The 23,135-nt window shown below is 50.9% G+C and overlaps 1 protein-coding gene across 1 annotated transcript in view; it reads right to left on the bottom strand.

Annotated features, from left to right (window-relative positions):
- The window catches only part of Dscaml1 (DS cell adhesion molecule like 1), a 320,586-nt gene extending 300,798 nt beyond the window's left edge, over positions 1–19,788 (bottom strand). The window contains exons 1-2 of the mRNA XM_004636465.3: positions 19,567–19,788; positions 3,911–4,228 (exon numbers count right to left, since the gene is read on the bottom strand). Of these exons, the coding sequence (XP_004636522.1) occupies positions 3,911–4,228; positions 19,567–19,786 (538 nt within the window). The 5' untranslated portion in view covers positions 19,787–19,788. The remainder of the gene's footprint in view (positions 1–3,910; positions 4,229–19,566) is intronic.
- Positions 19,789–23,135: the final 3,347 nt, after the last annotated feature.

The following is a 23,135-nucleotide window of genomic DNA, read 5'->3' as shown; positions in this document are numbered from 1 at the left end:
CAGGGTGACTTGGCAGAAAATAGTACATGGCAGGCAGACTATTGCAAAGGAGCAAGAGAAATTAACAGCATCTTTCTGCCCCCTTTTCATATATCTAGTATAACATGATTAGGGTGGTGCCAAGCCAAGGAGTGGGCTGACTTAGTTATCACACAGCCTTAATCCCAGATCACACACTCTAGGTCCAGCCACCTCTGAAAATCCCCTACCAATGACCACATTGAGGCTTTTAAGGGGACATCCAGACCCAAACCATAGCAGTGTCCATCATTTGCCAAATTAAAACTCATGATATATAATCTAACATCAACAGTTCAGGGCCACTTTCATGTGAAAATGTAGCCTATAAAATGCAGTCAAGATACTGAACTTTCTGGAGGATCTTGGAAATTGACAAGAGGAGAGAATATTTAAAATGATTGTCTCTGAGAATACAGAACTCTAGATTCTCTGAAAAAAATCATCCTTGTTCATCTCTTTCTTTTTCTTCCCCTACCTGCAGCCTCTGGCTCAAGCTCTGCCCAAGCCTTGGCCCCACTTTCAGAACCATCCCACTTTCTTCTGAATCCTGTTGCCTTTTAGGGTTGGCTTTGGGCACTGCCATCTATAGTCATTCATGTGCCTAGTCCTTCATATAGGCTGACCCAGCCTTAAGAATGAGCAAGGGCCTGGGAGACAGCTCAGTGGTATAAGCACTTGCCTGGCAAGTACAAGGTCCTGACTTCAATTGCCAGTACAAAAAAAAAAAGAGCCTGAGAGTTTCACCTCTGACCTGTAACCCTCTGCCCTCCTTCATGGAATTTCAGCATCCCTTCACCCCACCTCTTCCTGCAAAGCAAGGAACATCCAGAGGCCCAGTGCCTACAAACATTGTCTCTCAGCAGAAACCTGGGCAGCATGCCCTTCTCCTCTCCTTGCCATGGTTGCCAGGGAGACACTTAGAGCTCTGGCAGCACCCCCGGCTGTGCACCTGCAGTCTCTTTGGCATCATCAAGAAGCCCTTAATTGGTTGTGTTTCTAGTAGGTCCAGCCTTCCCTGGACCTCCACAGGCCTTCATCCTTCCCTTTCTCCATGCTATGGCTGGATGGGAAAAGAATAGAGTAGAGCTGGTTGAGAAAGAAGACCAGAGAACCACTACTGTCTATCTGGGACTGTGTCCATCTCCTCTGTGGGACTGGCATCACCACTGCTGGCTGTGGGACCCATACCTGGCTCAAAGAAACCTGGGGAAGCTCACCCTGGAGGGTAGCAGAATAATAGATGAGAAAGGGCAGGTTTTGGCATGTGTCACCTTGAGGGTGCTAAGGAGACAAGAGGTTGATGGGTAATAACATCAAGCAAACAGGCCTGCTTCCTCCTCTAGCCAGCATGCAATCCTAAAGGGTGACTTACCTTCTGGTGCCTCAGTTGCTTTCCTTATAAAAGTAAATGGCCCAGCAAGTAAAACCCTTGGAAAGTACTTGACAAGTGTTGCTTTTCACCATAGCTATGATCAACTAACAGGTTGTATCCCCTTGCGTAAGATATTTAATCTGTCTTTGTCTTAGTTCCCTTACCTGTAGGAAACTCTTTACAGACTTAGTGTGAAAACTACATCCTAACCCAACACAAGGCATATAATAGCAAAGATGGATTCTTTTCCCTTTATTCTAGTCCTTCAGGCTTCAGAGGTCAGAACTGGGCTCAAATCCAGGCCTTGGGGCTCTCAGAACTAATATGGCATTAGGAGCAGAATAGGGCAAAGAGATCCTGGGGAGGTTTGATGAGCATCCTCTGGGCATGCACAGCTCTGCCTCTGAAAACTCTTGGTGACCCCAGAGTGACCAACAGCATAAGGCAGTGCATTTTCCTCCCTGCCCACACCTTGCTCTCAGGTACTTAGAACTCCATCCCTGTGAGAGGTGCTGCTAAGGCAGAAAGACCCAGGAAGTCAGGGAACTGATCTTGCAGGGTCTGCTGCTAGGAATGCCAGATGGGTGTCCTGCACTGGAGCCACAGTTCTGGATCAACCCATCACAGAGGAAGGAAAGATGGTCAGCCCTTGGGCTGGTGCCACTACAGCTGGCCAGAGGCTCAGCTGTCCTCTTGCACACAAAAGAGCTCTTCTACAAAAACCATGGCCTGACTTTCAAAGCCTTCTCACTATATGATGCACGACTTGCCAGTGACAAGGACACACTAGTGTATCATGATGTCCTAGTGAAGAATGGCTGATCTAAGCTAACCCCTTACCTCCAGCTCTGACCCAGATCAATATTCTCTAAGGCTGCACACTTGGGAAAGCTTCACTTCCTTGCCTCCATTGGTTCTTCCAAAGACACAAGTCCTTCACTGCTAAAAGGTGTTAATCTAAATACCTATTCCCAGGTATTTAGAACAGGTATATACTATACTCAGATGTCCACCAACACTAGGGATAAGCAAACAACACTCCATCTAATTACACAATGGAACACTACAACTGCAACCAGCGAGGGACCACTCACCACCACAGACAATAAGGGTAAGTCCAGTGACCAGAATAATGAGTCAGAGCCCAGAGAATACGTGCCCTAGTACTCCATTTAAATGAAGTGTAACTATAAGGAAAACGTCTACATTGCTAGAAGTCAAGATAGTGGTTACCCTGGGGGAATGGTGACCTAGGAGAAGCAGAGGTGACACCTTGAAGGTGCTGGTATCTTATCTCTGGATCTGGGCATTCATTGAACCTTGTGAAAATCCACCTGGCTACATATCTGGGCACTTTTCTGTATGTATTTCTTTTCTTTTCTTTTTTCTTTCTTTTCTTTTTTCTTTTTTTTTCTTTTTTAATTTTAGGGAAGGGTTTACAGGGTGTTCAGGGTCTCACTACTAACCAGGGATTGAACTCGGGCCCTTACCGCTTTCCGGGGAAGCGCTTATTCCACCGAGCCATCGCCCTGGCCCCCAAGGGTCTCACTACTAAATCCTACTTACAGTGATCCACCTGTTAACAGTCTCCCAAGAGCTGGGATTACAGGTGCATGTCACCACTTCCAGTCTCACTGCCATCTCAGCTTGCCCCAGGGACGGGGCTGGTACGGCAGGCCTGGGGATCAAACCCCTGGCCCCTGAGCCTACTTGCAGGCACTTTAATTCACTGAGCTATTTGGCCCTCTATGTATTTCAATGAAAGGCTGTTTTAGAAAAAGAAACTCAAAACAGAAGACCCAATGCTATTATGGGCTTCTGTACTCTTTTAGAATATTTTGCTGAGTTTACACACCTATAATATTCAACAACGGAACTTAAAAAAAAAATTGGGGTATAACTATGAATGTCCATTTTGTATCTGTGTATTCAAAGTGGTTGGGATAGATATATAGTTGCATTCTCTTAATGAATAGAATGATTTTTTCTAATGGTGTTTGTAAGTAGGATCACAAGTCTGCATCTTGTACAGCAATTAACCACTAAGAAGAATATATGCAGTGTATTATTTGTTGAAACTGTACTTTCGATTTGATTTGCAACTGTCTCATTGCTATATGTTTATCAATAAAACTTTGAAAAGAAAAAAAAAAAAAAGAAAAAGAAACTCAACCAGTGTTTTCCCTGAGTCCAGGACTGAGGTGAACACAGTATGTAGTTTTAATGAGCATTCTCATTTAACTGCTTATGCATTGATATATGAGGCAGAAACTCACATCAACTCTACAAATGAGGAAGCTGGGGCTTAGAAAGGTGGGTTTTTTTTTGTCCAAGCACACCCAGTTGATGACCAAGCTGAGACTCAGGAGATCAAACTTTTCCCTGAGTGAATGGTTTCTTCCAGGCCCCCAGGTGTGTCACAGAGATGTTCTCACAGTGATGACTTTCCAACCCCATCCTGCATTCAGCTGTCCAGGCAGAGCTCCCTAGGTGGGAAGCAGGTGTCGTGGTCCTTACCTGCTTTGACGCGGATGTTCGGGCTCCGGATCTTGCCGGCAGCATTCTCCGCGGTGCAGAAGTAGTCATTGTCATGGATAAAGCTATTGAAGGCGGAGGGGGAGAAAGGGTAGAGCTGCAGTGTCCCATTGGCGTGCACATGCCGGATGTGTGGCACATCGTAGATGTCGTCCCCTGTGGCCAGGTACCATCGAAGGGCCGCGCTGGGGGAGCCTGCAGCCGGGCAGGGCACCACCACCCCTACAGAGCTGGAAAAGGTCACCTGCTGCAAGGAGTCATTTACAAAGTAGAGGCTGGTGCCAACATCTTCAGGGCGGGCTGCAGGGAGACAAGAGGAGAGATGCGGTTAGGATGAGCCCAAAAAATGCCTATGGAGTCCTGCACGGACCAGCACACAGGCACCAGCCATTCTAGAAGCACTTCCTGAGCATCAGCCAGGCATCGACAAAGAAGTAGAAGAGACATTTCCTGCTCTTTGGAAGTTTCCAGCCCAGCCCAGGAACTTGGAGGCATCATTTTCCTTGCCAAGCCAGGTCATGGTTTCCAGAACAATGTTATGGTGAAGCATCCAGTCACAGCCCACTATGAGATTGACGTATTCAGGCACACATTAAAATGCCCAGCTCAGCTTAACTGAGCACCTACCCTCTGCTACTTCCCATCATTTCCTTGGCTCGTTCTCGGTTCTGAGAGCAGGTGGCATCCTGGTCTTTGTAGCACCCCCTTCTATAGCCGGAGGACAGTCATATGCAATAGACTGTCCCAGTGCATGCAGCTAATTTACACAACTAAAATTTGAACTCATGGCTTCTAACAAGTATTTCAGTGCTACCTCTCTATATGTACCACAGATGAGAGCCAAAAGGGCTCAAAACCATGGTCTAAGAGAAATGGCCAGAATACTGCTGCCCTGGGAGATGGGAGGCTGCACAAGGCCTTGGTACTCATCCTGGCCTCCTGAGGGTATTTAGAAAACATGCTGTCATGCAGAATGAGGACCCAAGATGTGGGGGTGGGGAAGAGGTGAGCTTGAGGGGCGAGATAGGCCCACTCCTGACAGCAGCTACCTGGGAGTTCACTTTCCCTCACTGCTCCTTTACTTACATGTTGGGCAGAGGGGAGGGCAGGCAAGACCGTGAAGACACCTGCCATCTCTCCAAACCACCATGGCAGGCTTCTGCCTCACAGGAGAGTGCTCATGGGCTTCCGGGGCAGCGTGCTGTGTTTATCCCAGCATAGAGCATCAGCACTTCTTGCCCCCATAGAGCAGCCCTGGGAGGTGGAGCCAGGGGGCCCTCCCTCTAACGAAGAACACTGCCCCTTTAAGAAGGTCATCTCCAGGTGACCAAGAGCAAAACCAGAGGAAGAGAGGCTGTCGTCGTCCCAGTTTTCTGGCTGGAAGCCTTTCCCACTCCGCAAGGAAGATCAAGGAGCAAACAAACTACCGCTGCTTGTTTAAAGAACGTTGCAGGGGACCCAACTTGACCTCAATTTCTACAACTTTATGGGGAGGGGGAAGGCCCACATCCACACTGTATTAATATTCCTGGCTTAACTTGGAGCTGAGCCTCCAGGGAGAATATCCCAGGCAGGTCGCTGAGGAAGGCCATTAAGCCTCATTGGCCAGAGCAATTCACATCATCTCATAAAAAGCGGTGATGAAGCCATTAGCAGGCGTGCTGGAAAAAACATTCATGGGCTCCTTGCTATGGTGTCAGGGACATCCTCCTAGCAGCAAATGCATCTGCTGTCTCCACTGGGCACTGCACCCTGAGTGGCCGAGAGGCACTTGGAGAAGGGGGCAGTGTCCCTTGCCATCCTCTGCCTCACACTGCCTCCTGCCTCCAGTTGTGATGGCCACGGGGTTGGTGACTGAGCAAGCTGTCTGGAGAAGGGGGGCGCTCAGAAGCCGACACAGCATTCCCAGCTGTCAGTGGCTGCAGAACACCCTGCACAGTCAAGAACTGTCCCATTTCATGGACTGAGGTGTAAGCAGCCTTCTCAGCACCCACAAGTAAAAGACCCACTTCCATCAGCCTGCTCATCTTCTGAAAGGCCTCCTTACCAAGATGCATTTAACAAATGGTTGTAGAGCATCTTCTACACACCAGGCGCTGTCACCGGGGCTTGACTTATATGACCCCATTTCATGGTCCCAACAATGAGGTGGGTACCACTACCATCCCGGCCTACAGATGAGCAAACCAAGGCACAGAGAGGTGGAAGAAGTATACCCAAGACCACAAGACCAGTAAACAGGGCCTCTGCTTAACCACTAGGTGCTGTATGGCTATAATACGACCATTGCAAAAGTAAAGACAGGGCTTTCGCTTTCCTCTAACCCAACCTGTCCACCAACTTCCACTCTCAACTGGCCAAGACCAAGACTAATGCGCATACACGAGCACATATTTCTCCTGGAGTGGATCCCATTGGACTGTAGACATTGCAGCCCATCCTTAGCTACTGGGAGCAGGGACATTGATGTAGGATCCTGAGACAAACTAGTTCACAGATGCCCTCACCGTGGGGGGTTCATGGGTTGTAGAAAAGCCATCCAGGTACAGAATGACTCTACAACGTCCTGATAAATGGATGTGGGGTGCCGAGGAGCAACCTGAATGGGGAGGCATTGAGAAACTGTTTGATTTATGGGAGAGAATAAGTAAATACTGAAGAGAAAGTCTGATGTGGCACTCTGTAATGACAATACCTTGGGCAGTAATAACAGCCACCACTGATTTCACTATCGAAGACAAGTCAAGCTCACTGCTAGACTCATTTGAGATATTATATTTCTGTTACAGTTCTTGTATTTAATTTTCACAATTTCTTAGGGATTGTGACTATTACTATTATTCCTACTTTGTAGGTACATAAATTAAAGACTAAACAGTTACTCAAAGTTATACAAAGGGCAGGAAGCCCAGATCTGTACAGCAAAATTGGAAGGTGGCTTCACGTGCCCTATTGAGCGAACCAAGCTAAAGGCAAATCAAACCACAAAATCTGGTTTTCCAGACTGAGTACCCCTCCCCACCCTCTGCTCCATCCCATCCCAATCTGACCCCAGATGCCATGCCGCATCTCCTCTTCCAGCCGGAAATCCGCCCTCCCAGCTTCCCAGATAGCTCTGGGCCCAGGCTCTCTCCACTCCCCTCCTGAGCAGCGTCAGCCCCAGTGACAGCAGCCTTCCTGCACTTCAGGACCTTGGATCTCGCCAGAGCCAAGGACACAAGTTTCCCAGCAACTACAAATGGGTAGATTTAATTGATGAATTGACTGGGATTGTCCAGCCACCTGTCAGGGCTGATGAAACGACAGATTTATAGCAAAAGGCGAGTAGCCTCGTATTTTTCCCACCCTGGGATGTGAGCGGCTGCCTTCTGAGTCTGGGGGAGCAGGAGAGGACTGACTAGACACACCATTCATTTCTGCTCACAGCCCTGACAGTACACTGCCATTATGAAACATCACCCTCAGGTGTAAAACAATAGCATTTTGCACTTATGTTGGGTTCATATTTTACCATCACAAGGCACCTGTCAGCTCAGAATGCAGAAGCCCCTAAATAAACATTAATTTAGTCTCACCCTGCCTGCCAAGAAAAAGGAGGGAGCAAATTCATGCAGGGGAAACTGAGGCACTGACCACCAAACATCTCTGCTACGGGCTGAGCTGAAAGCTGGGCACAGATAGCAGATAAGTGGCTGCAGATGCCATTGGAAGCAATGGGTGTGTGCAGCTACTCAGGGATGGAAGAGGAGCAGGAGGGGCAGGGGGCCTCCCTTTGACCTCATAGAGCCTGGCACAGCCTTTTGGAAGGGGGCTTCTCCTCTGACTCGGCTCCCACTGGCAAAGCCTAGTCAAGTTTTGGAAAGCAAATGCAGCCAGGATCTAATAGAGCCCTGGATGGATTTTGATAGAACTGCCCCTCCTCTGAGATTCACCTCTCACCTGCTGTGTAGCTCTGGCAAACCACTTGGCCTCTCTGAGCTTCATGGTCCTTAGATACGCAAGGAGTAGAACGCGGGTGCTGCATCTCACCTGCGATGAGCAGGGGACAGAGGATGTGAAGGTCTTTGGTTCCCCAGTGAAGGTGGACAGTTGAGGGGACTGGTCCCTGTTCTCCCCAAGCGGCCAGGGTGCCTACAGTTACTGTAAAAGATGACCAGGGCACAGAAACACCCTGCAGCCCTGCAGAATTCAAAGCCTTTTATACCTCCAACTTCATCCTAGCTGACTCCTACACCTTCTACTGTCTTCCCAGGTCCTTTCTGACTCAGGGATCAGAACAGACTTTTATTCCTCTGGGAGACACACAGCAAGCACCAGCTGCATGCTCAACAGGATCCCAGGGACAGTAGGAAACATCCAGAGCAGGGAGAAAAGTCCCCCATTTCAGGATCTCTTAGAGAAAAGGGTGAACAAGAAGGGGCGTGGGAGGGCCTGAGGTAAGGCAGAAGCCGGGTGTGAGCAGGGGTGGGGAGAGAAGGCCTCCCTGAGGACAGCTTGAGCAAGGGTGCCATTATAGCAGCTGGCTGGGCAGACTCAGCTGCAGAATGCTACGGTATATTGGCTGCAGGAGGCTTTCAGGCTGGAGCACGGGAGGGACTTGGTGAAAGAGGCTGGCCTGGTATGCTAGGCCGCCAGGGCTGCAATGGCAGGTGGAAGTTTGCCAGATGGACAGGCAGGTGCAGGATGTTGGACAGTGCTCTGGCAGTGACCACTGGTTCTTTAGACCCTATGCCTAGCTTTACTTTGGCCATACATCTAATGACTCCCAGTCCTCAAAAGAAATAAGGCCGAGGGCACGAGGCTTAGATGCTTCAGGGCTCTCTCTCATTTAACCTCCACACAGATGCGTGAAATGAGCATCCTGCTGGTCTGCTGTCATAAAGGACAAAAAGGAGGAACAAGGGAGTTAATACTTTTCCAAGATCACACAGCTAGAAAGATAAAACAAGGCACTGTGCCTGTAGTCCCAGGCACTCAGAAGGCTGAGAGGGGACAATCACTGGAGCCTGGGAGTTCAAGGCCGGGCTGGGGAACATAGCAAGACGCTGTCTAAGAAAAAGAAAGGAAGGAAAGAAGGGAGGAAGGAGGAAAGAAGAGAGACAGGGATAGAGGAAGGGAAAAAAAAGAAAGGAAAAGGAAAACAAAAAGAGATGAAAGAATAGAGGAGGGGAGGGAGGGGAAGAAAGGGGAGGGAAAGAAAACAAAAAGAAAAAGAGATGGGGCCAGACTCAACGGAGGCCTATCTGGCTGTGCAGTTAAGTTTTTCCATCACAGCACTGAAGAGTTCCAAGCCTGGGCCCTTGGGGGATTACTCCTTCACTGTTCCCTCCAAGGCAGTCCTGATTTGGAAAGCAAAGTCCCAGGCAGGAGACCCGGATGTCCCCCTTCAATCCTACTCGCTCCCTATAGCTCTTTCTTCCCTGTGCAGGGAGAGCCAAGCACATCCACACAGGGAAACAAGAGGAGGAGCGAACACTTCATAAATAAAAAAAGAAACATTCCGATTATCAGCAAAGCTTCTTCCGGTCAAAGGTGGGCATGGATTTTTAATAGAAAATGAGAGTTATGGGCTCGGCTGTCATGTGACAGTTGCCTAGACTTAAACCTATTTAATCTTCTCCACCGTTTAACATCGAGCACCACCCTGACACTCTGTTTCATAAAACAGACTCCAAATCACTAGGAGATTAGAAGTGTAGAAATAGCACAGCAATATTTTTAAACCAGAAATCACCCCCAGGCATTTGGGCTGCCCCCAGGGTCACCGCGGAGACCTAAATATCCATCACATCAACTCACTCATTCACCCTGCACTGTCTGAGCATCAGGATTAGTTTGGAGAAGGAAACTCGACACCCATGCAGGTGACACCCACCAATGGTCACCCCTCCTGCCTGAGTTGGGATGAGGTTGTCTGGCTGCAGACTGAGGAGCCCACTCAAGCTTACTCAAGCTTTCTCAGGGTGCCTGTTGATTGTCCCTATGTCATTGTCTCCAGTCAATGTAAATGACAACCTAAGGGGACTGAAACATTGCCTCCTCACCACCTCCACAGGGAGAAAAAGTGATTTCGCTCTCGGCCCTTACGATATTTACTCCTCCCATTCACTGGACTTTTAATAGAGGAGGAGCATCTGCTGGCTCTGGGGCCCCTGCGACACCGCCGCCCCCCCCCCACACCCCCCCCCGCCACACACACACAGATGGGCAAGCATTCAAGCACACGCTGGGCCACAGACTGAGACATCTGGCATCCTGGTGTGGGCCCAGCAGTCGTGGATAGGGGAGATAGCCAGTGTTTGGGAAGCAGGCTGCAGGTGGAGCAGGCAGGGCCAAGTGGGGAGCAGGCATCCCTCCCCTGCAGGGCTTTGAGCTCCCAAAGAGCAGCAGCTGTCTTGGTCCTCACACTGCCCCTGAGCACAGCACTAGCCCTTAGCACAGTGGGCCAGAGTGCAGACTCTGATGCCGTGTCCCCAGCTTTGGATCCCTACTCTGTCTCTTGTCAGCATTGTGTGCAGCCTCAGACAGGACGACTTTCCTCTCTGTAACTTAGCTCCTGCATCTCTGACATAGAGCTGACAGTATCTACCATCGAGGATGGGTTCTGGTGAATGGAAGAACCCTGCACCACCCAGGTATCTTTGGCTGTCTTGAACATTGGCCTTACAGTGGGCAAGCAGTAAGTACTTGTGGGATAAGTGAGTCCTTATATAATAAGTGTTTACTGCTCACCTAGGATGAATAATAATAATAATAATAATAATAATAATAATAACTTAAGGCAGTAGTGCTCAAGCTGCAGGAGCGGTTGAGCCCAGAGAGCTTGTTAAAAATGCAGAGCCTTCGATAACAGATTTCCCAAGTCTGTCATAGAGCCAGGAATGCTATCTCTTCCTTCCTTGTGTACCAGCACATAGAAAAAGTAGATGTGCCACCCTGGGCTTCCTGTCACCCTTCCTGACAACAAACAGTCCCTATCAGTATGGCTGCAAGAAAATCCCACCACATTAATTAACTGGATTTGATGATCAAATGAATGAAATAAACTGATGTGATCAATAAGATCAGAGCATCGAGGGAGCCAGCCATTGCTGCCCCCAGGCCTGGCGCCAAGTTCCTCGCACAGGTGTGGGCTGGTGAGGCTCCTTGGGCTGGTTTGCAAGGCGGAGGACTTCGCTGCGTTTCCACACAGAGGTTTTCATGTGAGGTGCATTATACACCTTCGCGCTGATTAATCTTATCCCTTAGTTGGAAAAATTGGGCCTGGGGAGAATCTATCAGCAAGGCCTCAGCTCTAGCACCAAGTCTATAGCTTGGAGATGTCTGGTCTGGACCCACAGAGGATGAGTCTCCCGGACAGAGCAGAGCGTTTCCCAAGCAACCTCCCCTGCTGTTGTCCTCAGATAAGATGGGGCAGCTGGGGTCAGTTCCCAGGTCTTCTGCCTGTGGCTTCCCTCAGACAGGGTGTCCCTCTGTTATCACTACCGCCACTGGCATCATCGCCGCGACTTCTTTTTAGTATTTATTCTCTGCTATGCACCTTAAGAAGCCCTTTTCTTGCGTTGTTGCTCATTTAATTCTTATAAAAACCTTCAATGCAACTACTTCATTAAAAAAGTTCACTCCTGGCAGTGCCTCGCCAGTGGTGCACAGGAGTGTTTCAAGCCCAGGCCTCTTTCACTGCAGGCTCCGTTCTTCAACCCCCACTCTTACCTGCTGGGGGATTTTCTGACACAGGAGAGCAATGTAGTATATGAACGTTCTGAATTATTTAGGATTTCTCAGACATTAGATGTTTCATCCCTCCCTCAACTAAGTGCCAGCAGCTCCCTGCTACAGTCACAGACATGACCCAAAGCCCATTCCCATTTCCAATCCCAAGGAGATCCACTGCCTGAGCCTTGGAAACAGGGCTGGTTTTGAATTACATTCCTTAAAATTCTTCACACAAACATGGTATCTATAACCAGCAACCAGAAACTCACAAACAGGGAAGATGCAGCCACTCTCCAATGTATAGGCCTCCGCACCACTGGCCTCAGAAGTTATGAGCAACAGCTGACGCTCGGACAGCCTCTTTAATCTTCCAGTCATTTCTAGACAAAGCCTGTCAAAGGAAGGCCCCTCATGGCCAGAAAGTTCTTTCTGGGGAGTCAGCTCAGACAGCACAGTTGTCCCCAGAGAATCCTAGATTTAGATTGCTAACGCTTGAGGGACTTAAGAGATTATTTTGTTCAATCTCTTCTATTCACAAAGCCTAGAGAGATGGAGCCACTTATCGTAGAGACTCAGCGAGCTAGTACCCAGGCTGGGACCAGTACCGTTCCAATGTCCTCTCATCAATGTCCACCTCACTGTCAGAAAACTAGCAACCCAGGAACAGAGGAGCATCATGGAGCACAGAGATGATGCCTTATGCAGGAGCATCAGAGTAACAAGAGACGCTGTACATCCAGAGGAGGGACCTCGGATGGGAAAGACATCCATCTCGAAGGGGCTGAGGGGTGGCAAGTGGAACAGGGTTCTGCCTCTCTCTGTGTGGTCTAAGGATGGGACAAGGAACAGAGAGTAGGAAGTGTAAGGTCACCATTGGGTTTAGCTCACTCTAAAGATGGGCTCTGAAACAGCTGCAGGATCAGGGCTGCTGCCTGCAGCAGGGAAGATGAGGACGGACCATGTGGGGTGCTGCACAGGACACCAAGCATCTGACTGGAGAACAGATTCCCTGTCCTTCCAAGTGCCTTTCAAACAGGCAAGACCCATCCTAGGCAGTCGTCTGGTGCTCCTACCCACTTCTGCAGCAGGCTCCTCATCCTTCCTCATGGGCAGGCCACAGCAGGAGTGTGCCCATGACCCTACCTCAGCAGTGCTCTTGAGGAATCCAGTGAGTGGTGTGGTCCTAAGTGAGGTCACCCATGGTGGAACTCTATGTCCACTGTTCCTCCCACAGAAGAAGCAGATTCTGAAGAGAGGGAGAATCACCCTTGGGAAAGTTAGTCCCAAACCTGTGGCATGACTGTGCACCTAAGGACCTAGGAAGAGGATGAGGGGGTAGGGGCAGGTTCCTTCCCACCCCTCTGGCCGGGGCCACAGGGAATCTGCCAAGCTTGCTGCAGGAAAACCGTTGCCAGCCTGGCTATGCCTCATCAGCTGTTCCTTATGATGATGAAAAGGAAAAGCTAGGAAAATTCTCCCCATGTGGAGAGCCGACAGAGGGGGAGACAGCCACCAGCAGCTGTGAGGAGACCTTAGTGGTTCTCGTATGATGAAATGATAGTAATTATACCTTCCATTTCAGCAGAGCAGTTACAAGGCTAAAACCAGTTTCCTGTGGTTTTTACATGTGTATGTTTATATGGTGCCTCATTCCATGTACAAAGCATGGAATATAATTTCCACATGGAATATAATTTTATACCCCTCACTTTTCACAGATATGTGCAATAAGCATGGCCCCCAGGGACAGCAGTTATTTTGCCCATTTTACAGATTAGGACATAGAGGTATAAGAACTATTATGCAGTTTGCCTAGCTTAGACAAGCTGTGATTTTTTTTTTCTAGGTCCATGGAAAATGCTCTTTCCAACACACAGACACACATGTGCGTGCGCACACACACACACACACACACACACCCCTCTTTGGAATCAGTTTAATGAATATGCAACTAGCATTTGAATAACTGTTCTTAATGAAGATGGTGACCTTGGAAACTGTCAGCGCAAGCATCATGGGAAGCTAGGGCATGGGGAGGCACAGGGGGTGCTGCACAGATGAGGGAAGCAGCAGCTGGGGTGGCAGGGGTGGTACCCAAGGCTAATGCCATTCATGCTCCAGCAGCGCTGGACAAACATCTGTTCAACAGGGCACACAGGCCGATGTGCCCACAGCCTCCCCACATGACAGAGCCCACAGGCCACAACCTGCCATGGGCAGCCCTTGACCTCTACAGCACATGCTACTTCCTCGTGGCAGACTGGGTCATAGACAGAAACCCCTGAGGTCATGGGCTGCCAAGGGTGTTCTTTATATAGAAAACCACCTGGAAGACAGAGGCCCATCCCAACATGCAGTGACACTCAGCAAGCTCACCCTGAGTGGTACACTTACATGCACTTCGCATGCCATTAAGTCCAGAACTGTTCTCGCTCTTACTCTGAGTAGCAACCAACTCTAGCCTTTGGTGGCAGATATGAGACCAGCCTTTGCCCCACCCTCAAATCCAAGTCTGGAGCCACCAAGCCATGGCCAGAGCAAGGGAGTGGGCTTGGCTGCTTGGAACCACCCAGTTTCCTGCATGACCTCGGCTGCTTCAGAGAATCTCTTGGCTGGGCAATAGATGGAAGGAATTGCTGTTTCCTGCCCTGACCACCACTTGTATTCTCCTACTGTTATAAAATCTAAGCCATTGGGCCTGGACAAAAAACATGGTTGGTTAATGCAAGTGCTCAGGGCAAGCAGGATGTGCTGATCTATTTTGGGGAGGAGGCAACGGGAAGAAGGTGGAGGCAGTGTGGAGAAACAAGAGGCCTAGTGCTCATTGGACAACACCTCTGCTCTGGCTATGTTATGCGCATTATCTGCTTTAATCCTACTTTCACAGCTAGAGAAAGGGAGGCTCAGAGAATCCCAAAGTCGCATGCCCAGTAAATGCAAAGCCACAACTTGAATAGAAGGTTTGCTTTGACTCCAAATTTCCACCATACCTGGAGGCTTCAGTCTTTTTTTGCCCATACTCCAATGTAGAAGTGGATAAAAGCTCTGGTTGAGGGAGGCTGGACTCTGCCCGTCAGCCCTTCCGTCTAGCTCTACCCCTGAGAGCTCTGCATGGTATCCTTTAGAGCACATGCTGTGTGGTCTCTGGTGGAGTGGTGCCCTCAAGGTTGGTGGAAGTACAGAGAAAATGCTCTTCAGTTTCGGGAGCAGCACCTGACAGGGTAAGATTTACCCAGAGACATGGAAGTGCACACCTAGATGGTGCCTGCAGCCACACTTCCATGGTAGGCCCCCAGGTGTCTTCTCAGGATGGAGCATGCAGCCCCCTAAAGTGCCTTCTTTCAAGGGTCACTCCAAACTCATCACACCTTGCCTGGGGTGACCACAGTGACTGTCTTCGCATTGGCCCCAACTCTTCCCTGAATCTTGCAGTCCACAAATCCTTCCAAGCTGATTATTTAAGAACTGGAGGGGCCGGGGAGATAGCTCAGTAGAAAAAGCGCTTCCCTGGCAAGCAACAAGGGCTTGAGTTCAGTCCCTGGTTCCGCAAAAAAAAAAAAAAAAAACAAAACAACAACAACAAAAAAACCCACAAGAACTGGAGACTGGCAGATCATATCACCCCCCCCCATGCTATCTGTCCACCAACATCCTTCTAATTCATGGCTGCAGCCCTAAGCACCCAGCTCCCTCCAGTCTAGGGGTTTGCTCACCAAAGAGCAACGTGGGCCTTGGATTCCTAAAACCAGAATGCTGCAGCATGACAGGAACAATCCATATCCCCAAATTTCTCTGCCTTAGGGTAGGTGTCTACCCATTGTCACCCATCCTACTCTACTAGCCCCACTATCATGGTCTGTCCCTGGGTATGGGAGGTGAAAGCTGTAGAACTGCTCTGTAATTCAGAAGGTGGACTCAGTGTTGTAGGCCTTAAAACTCAAAAGCATTACTAAGGACACCAGGTCTTCTCATGCCGCCCCTGTTTGGTACAAAGAGTAAGCCACTGACTAGCTACTACTGAGGCTGAGACCAAGATGCCCCACACAAGAGGGCCGGACTCTTGACCTGGCTAGGTGGGCATGCAAATCTATATGCAAATGATATGCAAATATGGGCTGCCCTTCGGTTCCTGGCACCCTGCCATCTCTGCTGCCTGTAGTTCACTATTACAGCGCCTGGGCACTGGCTAGAATCTACTAGGCTAGAGGCTGAGAAAACACTGCAGGCAACTGGGGCCTCCTCGTGATAGCTGCTTCAAACGTCCCCCAGAAACACCTTATCCAGTGTCATGTTGAAGAGAACCTCAAAGTCTTGTAGCCCCAACAAAAAGCTCTCTGAACATCCATACGCCCTTCTCCATAGCCACAAATAAAATGATTCTTAACCAGCCAGAGCAGGGATCAAACAAGTCACAAGAGTGGAATTCCTAAAGTCAGGGAGAAGGTAAGAGGGCTTGGGATCTGTACCCCTCTGGCTCCCAGGCTTTGGGGTGCTCCACATAGACCTCATTTGTGTCTGGGGGCTCTCAGACTACCTGCTTTTCTAGCAAAACATCACAGGGCCAGACCTCCTGCTTGTTTGCCCACCTCCTCCCTGCTCCTAAGAAAACGGAGCCTCTTCGGCCAGCCCTGGGCACCTGCTCAACTTCAGCGCTGCCTGTGGGTCAACCGCTTACTTGCTTTTTGTTTCTAATTGAGCTCCTCACTCGACTGCAGAAATATATTAAAGGCAGCTGGCTTTGATGCCAAGAAAAATGAAGCATCAGAAAGGTTTGTCGGGCATCATGGCAATTCCATTCTCCTTCGTGTTTTCCTAACAGCTGGGGCCGCTCTGCCCACCGACCCCCTTCCAGACATTCGCTGGTCCTTCGCCTGCCTCCCTTAAGTTGTGTTTGCCACTTTGAGATTTTTAAAAACACATTCCCCCAGCCCCCCCCTTTTAATTAGACACTGAATAGAATGTTAGAGATTTTCTTAATGGCCTGACAAAGCCTTTTAATTTGGTCTTCTCCAGAGAGAAGAACCCTGAGTCCCCATTTGAGAGGTTGGGGTGGGAAATGAAAAAATCAATGCAACCCATTATTTTGGCTTTTAGAAAACAGGAATTTTAGTGCCGGGGAAGCTTGTTCTTTTACACAGTAAAAATGCAAATGCAGGCAACACAGATGCTGGCACGCTGGATGTAACAACGAGAGAGCCTCGCTGGGGTTCATCTGGCTGCCCAAACCTGGATTTGTTTTGGCAATAATAAGGCAGTTATTGGAGACTCGATAACCGATTATTAAAACACCTTCCCTGTTTAGTTCTGGGGAATCGGGCTGTGTTCAGCTTCATCAGAAAAAAAAAAAGGTATTTTGAGAGGAATGGAAATAACAGAAGCTTAAAACACATTCAATAACTGCTTAATTCCATCCAGAGGATGCCCCGTCTCCTCTCGCTTTCTGTTCTCTCACTCTCCCTGCCTCCTCCTGCTCCTCACAGATGGACGTACAAATTATTGCAAGAGGAGATTGTTTTCTGTAACAGGCTCAAACGTTCACATTTACATTTTCCTTGGTGCCGCGGGTGACTGGCAACGAGAGGGAAAACACACCAAACCCCATCTTTCTCGCTTTCCCCACATTACATCGTCCCCAAGCCGCCTCTGCCACCCACCTACCATACCATCCTGAGCAAAACAGGCCCCAGAGACCAGCCTGGCACCTAAGACCCAATTAAGGCACCAAGGAAAAGAAAGGCCTGTCTGGCAAGATGCCCTGGCTCCCAACAGACGCTGGAGCCTCTGAATCCCAGGGGCGCCAGGCTTCTGCAGACCCAAAGGCGAAGGCTGCCCAGAGTTGCCACACCTGGCACCTCCTGCCTACCCACAGGCCCAAGGCAAGTGGCAACTTCCTTCTTGAGTTGGAAATAATTCTGCCCTTCCGGGCAGAAGTTCTACGGCCTTCTGGGCCCTTCTGCACCCCCACTCTCATCTGCTTCTTCCCTATCAAATAACTTGGGCTTCATTTATTAATGTAGGGCTCCTGGGTGGGGAAGAGCAGTGTCCTTCAGGTATTTGCAGAGGGCCTCCACCGCTAGGGATGGGTTTTCTGGAAGAGATCTTGGGGTGGGAGATAGGGACAAAGCTGGGCAAGAGAGTGGCAGCAGCTTTGGCCTGTATTTTCTTGCCTGACAAAATGGGAAAAGGGTAGGGGGTGGAGAGAGCGCTATGGAGAGAGAAAGCTGCTCCTCACCTTATGTATTTTTAATATTAATGTAATTAAAGCTGTGAGCTGAACCAGCCTGTGGGGGCGGAGGGAGGCAGGAAGAGCTAGGGGAGAGGGAAACTGGGGTGGGGGTGGGGGTTGATCGGGAGGTAGGCTTCTTGTTTTGCTAATATAGACTGGAGGGGTGAGAGGTGGGGGGCAAGGGGTTAAACCACCTAGGTCAGCCATGGTGTGCCGTCACTGGCTCTCGCTGGCTCTAACAAACTCCACTACTTTATCTATGATCCCAGGCCACTCATTGCCCGCACTGGGCCCTCGGATATCTGAGCAAACCTCACGATCTTTTGGCCCTCAGACAGGCTTTGAGCCAGCGCTACAAATAAGGGCTCCCTTCCTTCCATCCACTGGATGTCTGGATGTTGCAGTCGGCTCCGGCAGGTTGCAGACTCGGATCCCTGGGGTTTCCGCAGAGCAGGACCAAGCCCCTCCTGGGCTCCAGCCTTCTGTTTGATTGCCCTTCCTCTTTGCCTAGGGGTCAAGAGCTGCAGCTCAGCCAGGACAGCTGCCGGGGCCAAGGGGCAGGGGCAGAAACTGCCCCCAGGGCGCGAATGAGAAAAGTTAGAGGGCTGAACAGGTAACGCTGAGCTTCTCGGAGCGAGCGTGAGTGCTCTGGCGCGCAAGGGCGCGGAGTTCGGCCTCCTCGCCTCCCGCCAACTGCGCGCCCCGGGGCACGTCCTCTGCTTTAACCTGGGAACAGGACCTCAGAGCCGGACATATCCCGACTACGAGTCCAGGTGGCTTTGGTTGGAAATGCTTGCCTATTGTCAACCCCCCAGTCCCCGCTATCTCGCCGATCAGGAGCGCAGCGCCCTAGCAGCAGGTCTGGACCTGCTGGACACCTGGACCCACCCCTAGCAACCTTTTCTCTCCGGGGAAGGAGACACGCCCCCCAGTCCGGACACTTGTCCTCAGGTTCAGCAGACCAGGCGCCAAAGCGCAGATTCTCCCACCTTGGGGCGCACTGGCGAAAGTGGCCACGGCAGAGCAGGGAAGCCCGGCTAGTGCCTGGGGCAGAGGGTGGAGGAGGGCTGGGGGAGGGCAACCCCTGGGATTCCAGAACAAACTTGCTCTCTGAGAGACCCCAGCTCTCCAGACCCCCAGCTACCACTGTCCTGCAGCCAGCCAAGGCGCGGATAAGCGCCACGCGGTGCGCCCGCATTAGCGCCAGGGCGGGGGTCCAGGACAACCGAGGGGCGCACGGAGGTGGAGGAAGAAGGAGCCGCACGAGTCCGCGGCCCGAATAATGGAGGGCTCCCAAATGAAGAGTCGTGGCCTGAGGACCCCGACTCGGAGGGCACTTGGGGGTCCCAGCACCAGTAAGCCGCAGGAAGTGGGCGAGGGGCTGGGGGAGGGGTCCAGGGCAGAGCTGTAGCCCCGCTGGGAGCCGAGAGACGAGGGTTTCGTTCGCCACCGCCCCTATGGGTGCGCCCCAGAAAGGCAGGCTTGGGGGGCCGGCAGAGCGGTCCCAGCCTGACTCTCACCCGTGCCCTCGCCAGCGCTTGCCCCACCCCGCGGCGCACCCCCGGGGCCCCGAGCCGGGGCCGGTCCTCCGGACGCCTGGAGCCCGCGGGGCGCCCGCCAGGCACCCCGCCTCGTCGCCTGCCGCGCGTGCCCCGGCCCCACCACCTCGGCCACCCAACCGCCCGCGCTGTCTCACCTTTGTGTAAAGAGTCCAGGAGCAGGAGGAAAGTTACCAGCCACATGCCATAAAGAGGCCCTATTCTCCGGGGAGGTGGTCCTGTGGCCGGCCGTGCGGCAGCGCCTCTCCCCCGCTCAGCGCGCTCCCAGCCGCCCGCACTCCGCGCCCCGCTCTCTCTGCTCCTCAGCCCAGCGCTCGGCGGCGGCTCCTCCCTCCTCGGCTCTCCGGCTCCTGTCATCCGCGGGGCTGGGCTAGGCGGCCGCTCTCCCCGCCCCACCCCCCGCGGCACCCCGGGGGGTGAGCACCACAGAGCCCCGAGCCCAGACGGCACCAGCCCCACAGACCCAGGGACGCGGGCAAGGATTGGGACCCGCGGGCCCGGACTCAGCTGGGCTGCGTGAGCAGCAAGGGGTCCCTGTCACTCACCTACTCTGAGCCTGCGGTCGTGGCACAGTGGCAAGTATGCATGTGCTAAGAGCCTGCCCTGGGAACTCTGGAAGCGTATTCCTCCAGGCCCAGGGGCATGGAGTCACTGCATCCTGTCTCACGGGGGCTCAGTGACCCCTTTGGGTGAGGACACACGATGCCCTGGGTAAAATCTAGATGAAGGTCCTTCCAGTCAAGGAGTGACCCCACTCCAAAGCGCAAAGCCCAGTGACTTTCCAGTCCTTAGATTCTTGTGCAAGTCGGGCTCCCCTGGCCAGCACTCTATCCAAATACTTGGCGCATTGTGGCCATGCAAACAGTCCTTTGCAAAATGAACATCTTACTGATGGCTCTTCTATGTGTTTTCCTCCTTTATCTTCATCCACCCACCCTCTTAGCTTTCTCATCCTGCAGAACGGGGCTTGTTCCCTACTCTCATCTCCATAGAGGGGCTTGCATAGGACCTGAGTGAGGGCGTCCCAACAATTATGTGATGAATGCTGAGCTCCTGCTGTGTGCAGGCCCAGGTCAGGCACTGGGGATGCCCAGATGGCCCATTCCACACTGCTATGGAAAGGCTGATGTGGTTGGAACGCTTTGCTTTTGTCTTAATTTTCTGATAAAGAGCCACACAGGGTCCAGACCACAGGTTCCATGGAAGCCTTGAGAATGCACCGCGTGCCAGGCCTGCACTGCCCCTGGTGTGGAGCAGACAGGTCACCCTGGCTGTGCCCTGCTAGCCTGGCTGTACCTGGTTCTCTGGGGTGTGGGAAGAGGGAGAGGCCGCTGTTCAGCTCCATTGATAAAGGAAGAAAATTGACCTCTTCAAACATTTTCATCATCCAAAAGGAAAAATTGGATGATGAAAACAATAGGAACGCCACTCTCTTCTCCTTTCCCTCCCCAGAAACCACCATCTATTTTCTGTGTCTGTGAACTTGCCTATCCTAGGTACTTCATAACAATTGGAACTATACAGCATTTGTCCTTTTGTGTCTGGCTTATTTCATGTAGGATAATGTTTTCAAGGTTTATCCATGTTATAGCATGTGTTTGAATTGCATTCTTTTTAATGATTGAATAATATTCTATTGTATGTATATATATACCACATTGGTTCATTCATCCATCAGATGAATACTTGGATTGCTTCTGCTTTTTGATTTTTGTGAATAATGCTGCTATGAACATGAATATACAGAGATCTCTTCACATCCCTGCTTTCAATTCTTTTGTGTACAGATCTAAAAGTGGAATTGCAGAATCATATTGTAATTTTATGTTTAACTTTCTTAGGAACTGTCTGGCACATTTACTTTTTTAACAGAGCCTTCTGAATGTGAAGGACTCTCACCTGCAATTGCTCCGCGTTAAGTCTTGTAAGATCCTGTGACATTTGACCAGCTCCTTTTTAAGCAGATGAGAAAATCGAGGCTTAGCTTGCTGCAGGTCTCTGAGTTTGCATGGGAAGCAAGACTGTAACCCAGCTCTCCTGACTTTGGAGACGTTGCCCCTTCCACCCTTCCTCCCTTGGCAGCTCAGCTCTGTGGTGCTAAGTGACCGGCTGCGTGCTTGCCACTAGCTGGCTTGTCACCTGTGAACGTGGAGACACAGGGTGCAGACTTGGAGGCACGTTGGAAATGACCTCGCCCTCTCCTCTGCATACATACAAGTAACCTGAGAGCCAGAGTGGAGAAGCCACGGACCTGCCTGAGGTCAGGCCGGGAGTGACAGAACCCACTGGTCTTCAGTCTTCTGGCTGTTTTCCTTCCTTACACCCTCCTCCAGCCTGCTGCACCCCTAGCCTGCTAGGCTTATTCTTCCATAGTGCCCCTTTCCTTCTAAAGGAGACAGTCACTGAGAGGCGTCCAGTTATTTAAAACTAAGCCAATTGACCCAGAGCACCTGGCTGGGCCATGCCTAAAATAAACCGCTAAGTCAGACCAGATGAAAGCACTGCTGTCTGAGGGGAGGGGACAGGCCTGAGTGGGCCTGAGGGTGCCTGCACAGCTGCATCTCCGGGCCCCCATGCTGAGTTGAGAAGGGTCACTTCTTTCTCTGCTCACCTGAAGTGTCTCCTATAGCCTGGCGTTGCTTACACAAACCCGGGTGCTACCTCCCCTGCAGGATGAGGTCACTTGCTATGTCAGTGACCTGGCTGTTCCCTGAGGTGCAGGCCTATATGTAGAGATAGAGGGGAAGGCAGGGAGAGACAGCACATTGCAGGGCTCGCTAAAGAAGACTTTGTAATGTCTTGTAGTCAGAGCCGAGTTCTCTGCACCCAACTCTACTACACGCTTTCAGCGTGCTTCCAGAACTGTGTGTATGCCATGCTTCTCTCTCCTTAGGTCAGGGACAGCCCCAGCACCTGCCCCAAAGAGCCACAGTGAGATTAAACGGGATGAGTGAGTGTGTGGCTCACACATCCCAAGCACAAGGAAGTATCACAGTACCAGCTTCGGGAGCAGACAAGCGTGGTGGTGCAGTGGCATGGGGATGCCATCCTGGGCTGCATGGTGTGGGACGGCCAGGGCCATGGAGTCAGACATTCAGACAGAGCTCACAGAGACAGCAAAGGTGGCTTCTGTGTGCAGAAGAGCCTGGGAAGGTGGCCAGTGAGGGAAGGATCTGGGAACAGGTAGTCCTTGTGGCTTTTGTATTTTCTCTTCAGAGATTTGATCCTCACTTAGCATTTGGGGGAATATTGTTAAAAATGACTGCTTGGGAAGCTGGGGAGATAGCTCAGCGGTCTAAGTGCCTGCCTGACAAGCACAAGAACCTGAGTTTGATTCCCAGTACTGCATGCTATGTCAGCCCCAGAACCCCAGGTGTGCAGTGCCAGGCCCTGAAACCAGGCATGGTGGCACATGCCTGTAATCCCAGCACTGGGGAGGCTGAGACAGGAGGATCAGTATGAGTCTGAGCTCTATAGCAAGACCCTGTATCAAATAAATGCATAATATTTTAAAAAATATAACTGGGCTGGTGAGATGGCTCAGTGGTCTAAAGCACCTACTTGGAACAAGCTTTGCAAACCACAGGGACTGTGGTTCAATCCCCCAGCACCACATGCCAGCCAGCCCCGCCCTCTGGTGGGCTGAGCTGGCCATACACACACACACAATATAAATAATAAAATAAATAAATTAAAAAAAAATAAA

The sequence above is a fragment of the Octodon degus genome, unplaced genomic scaffold, assembly GCF_000260255.1.
Source record: "Octodon degus isolate 3935 unplaced genomic scaffold, OctDeg1.0 scaffold00080, whole genome shotgun sequence".
NCBI classification, from domain to species: domain Eukaryota; kingdom Metazoa; phylum Chordata; class Mammalia; order Rodentia; family Octodontidae; genus Octodon; species Octodon degus.
This window is presented reverse-complemented; position numbering and strand designations above follow the sequence as displayed.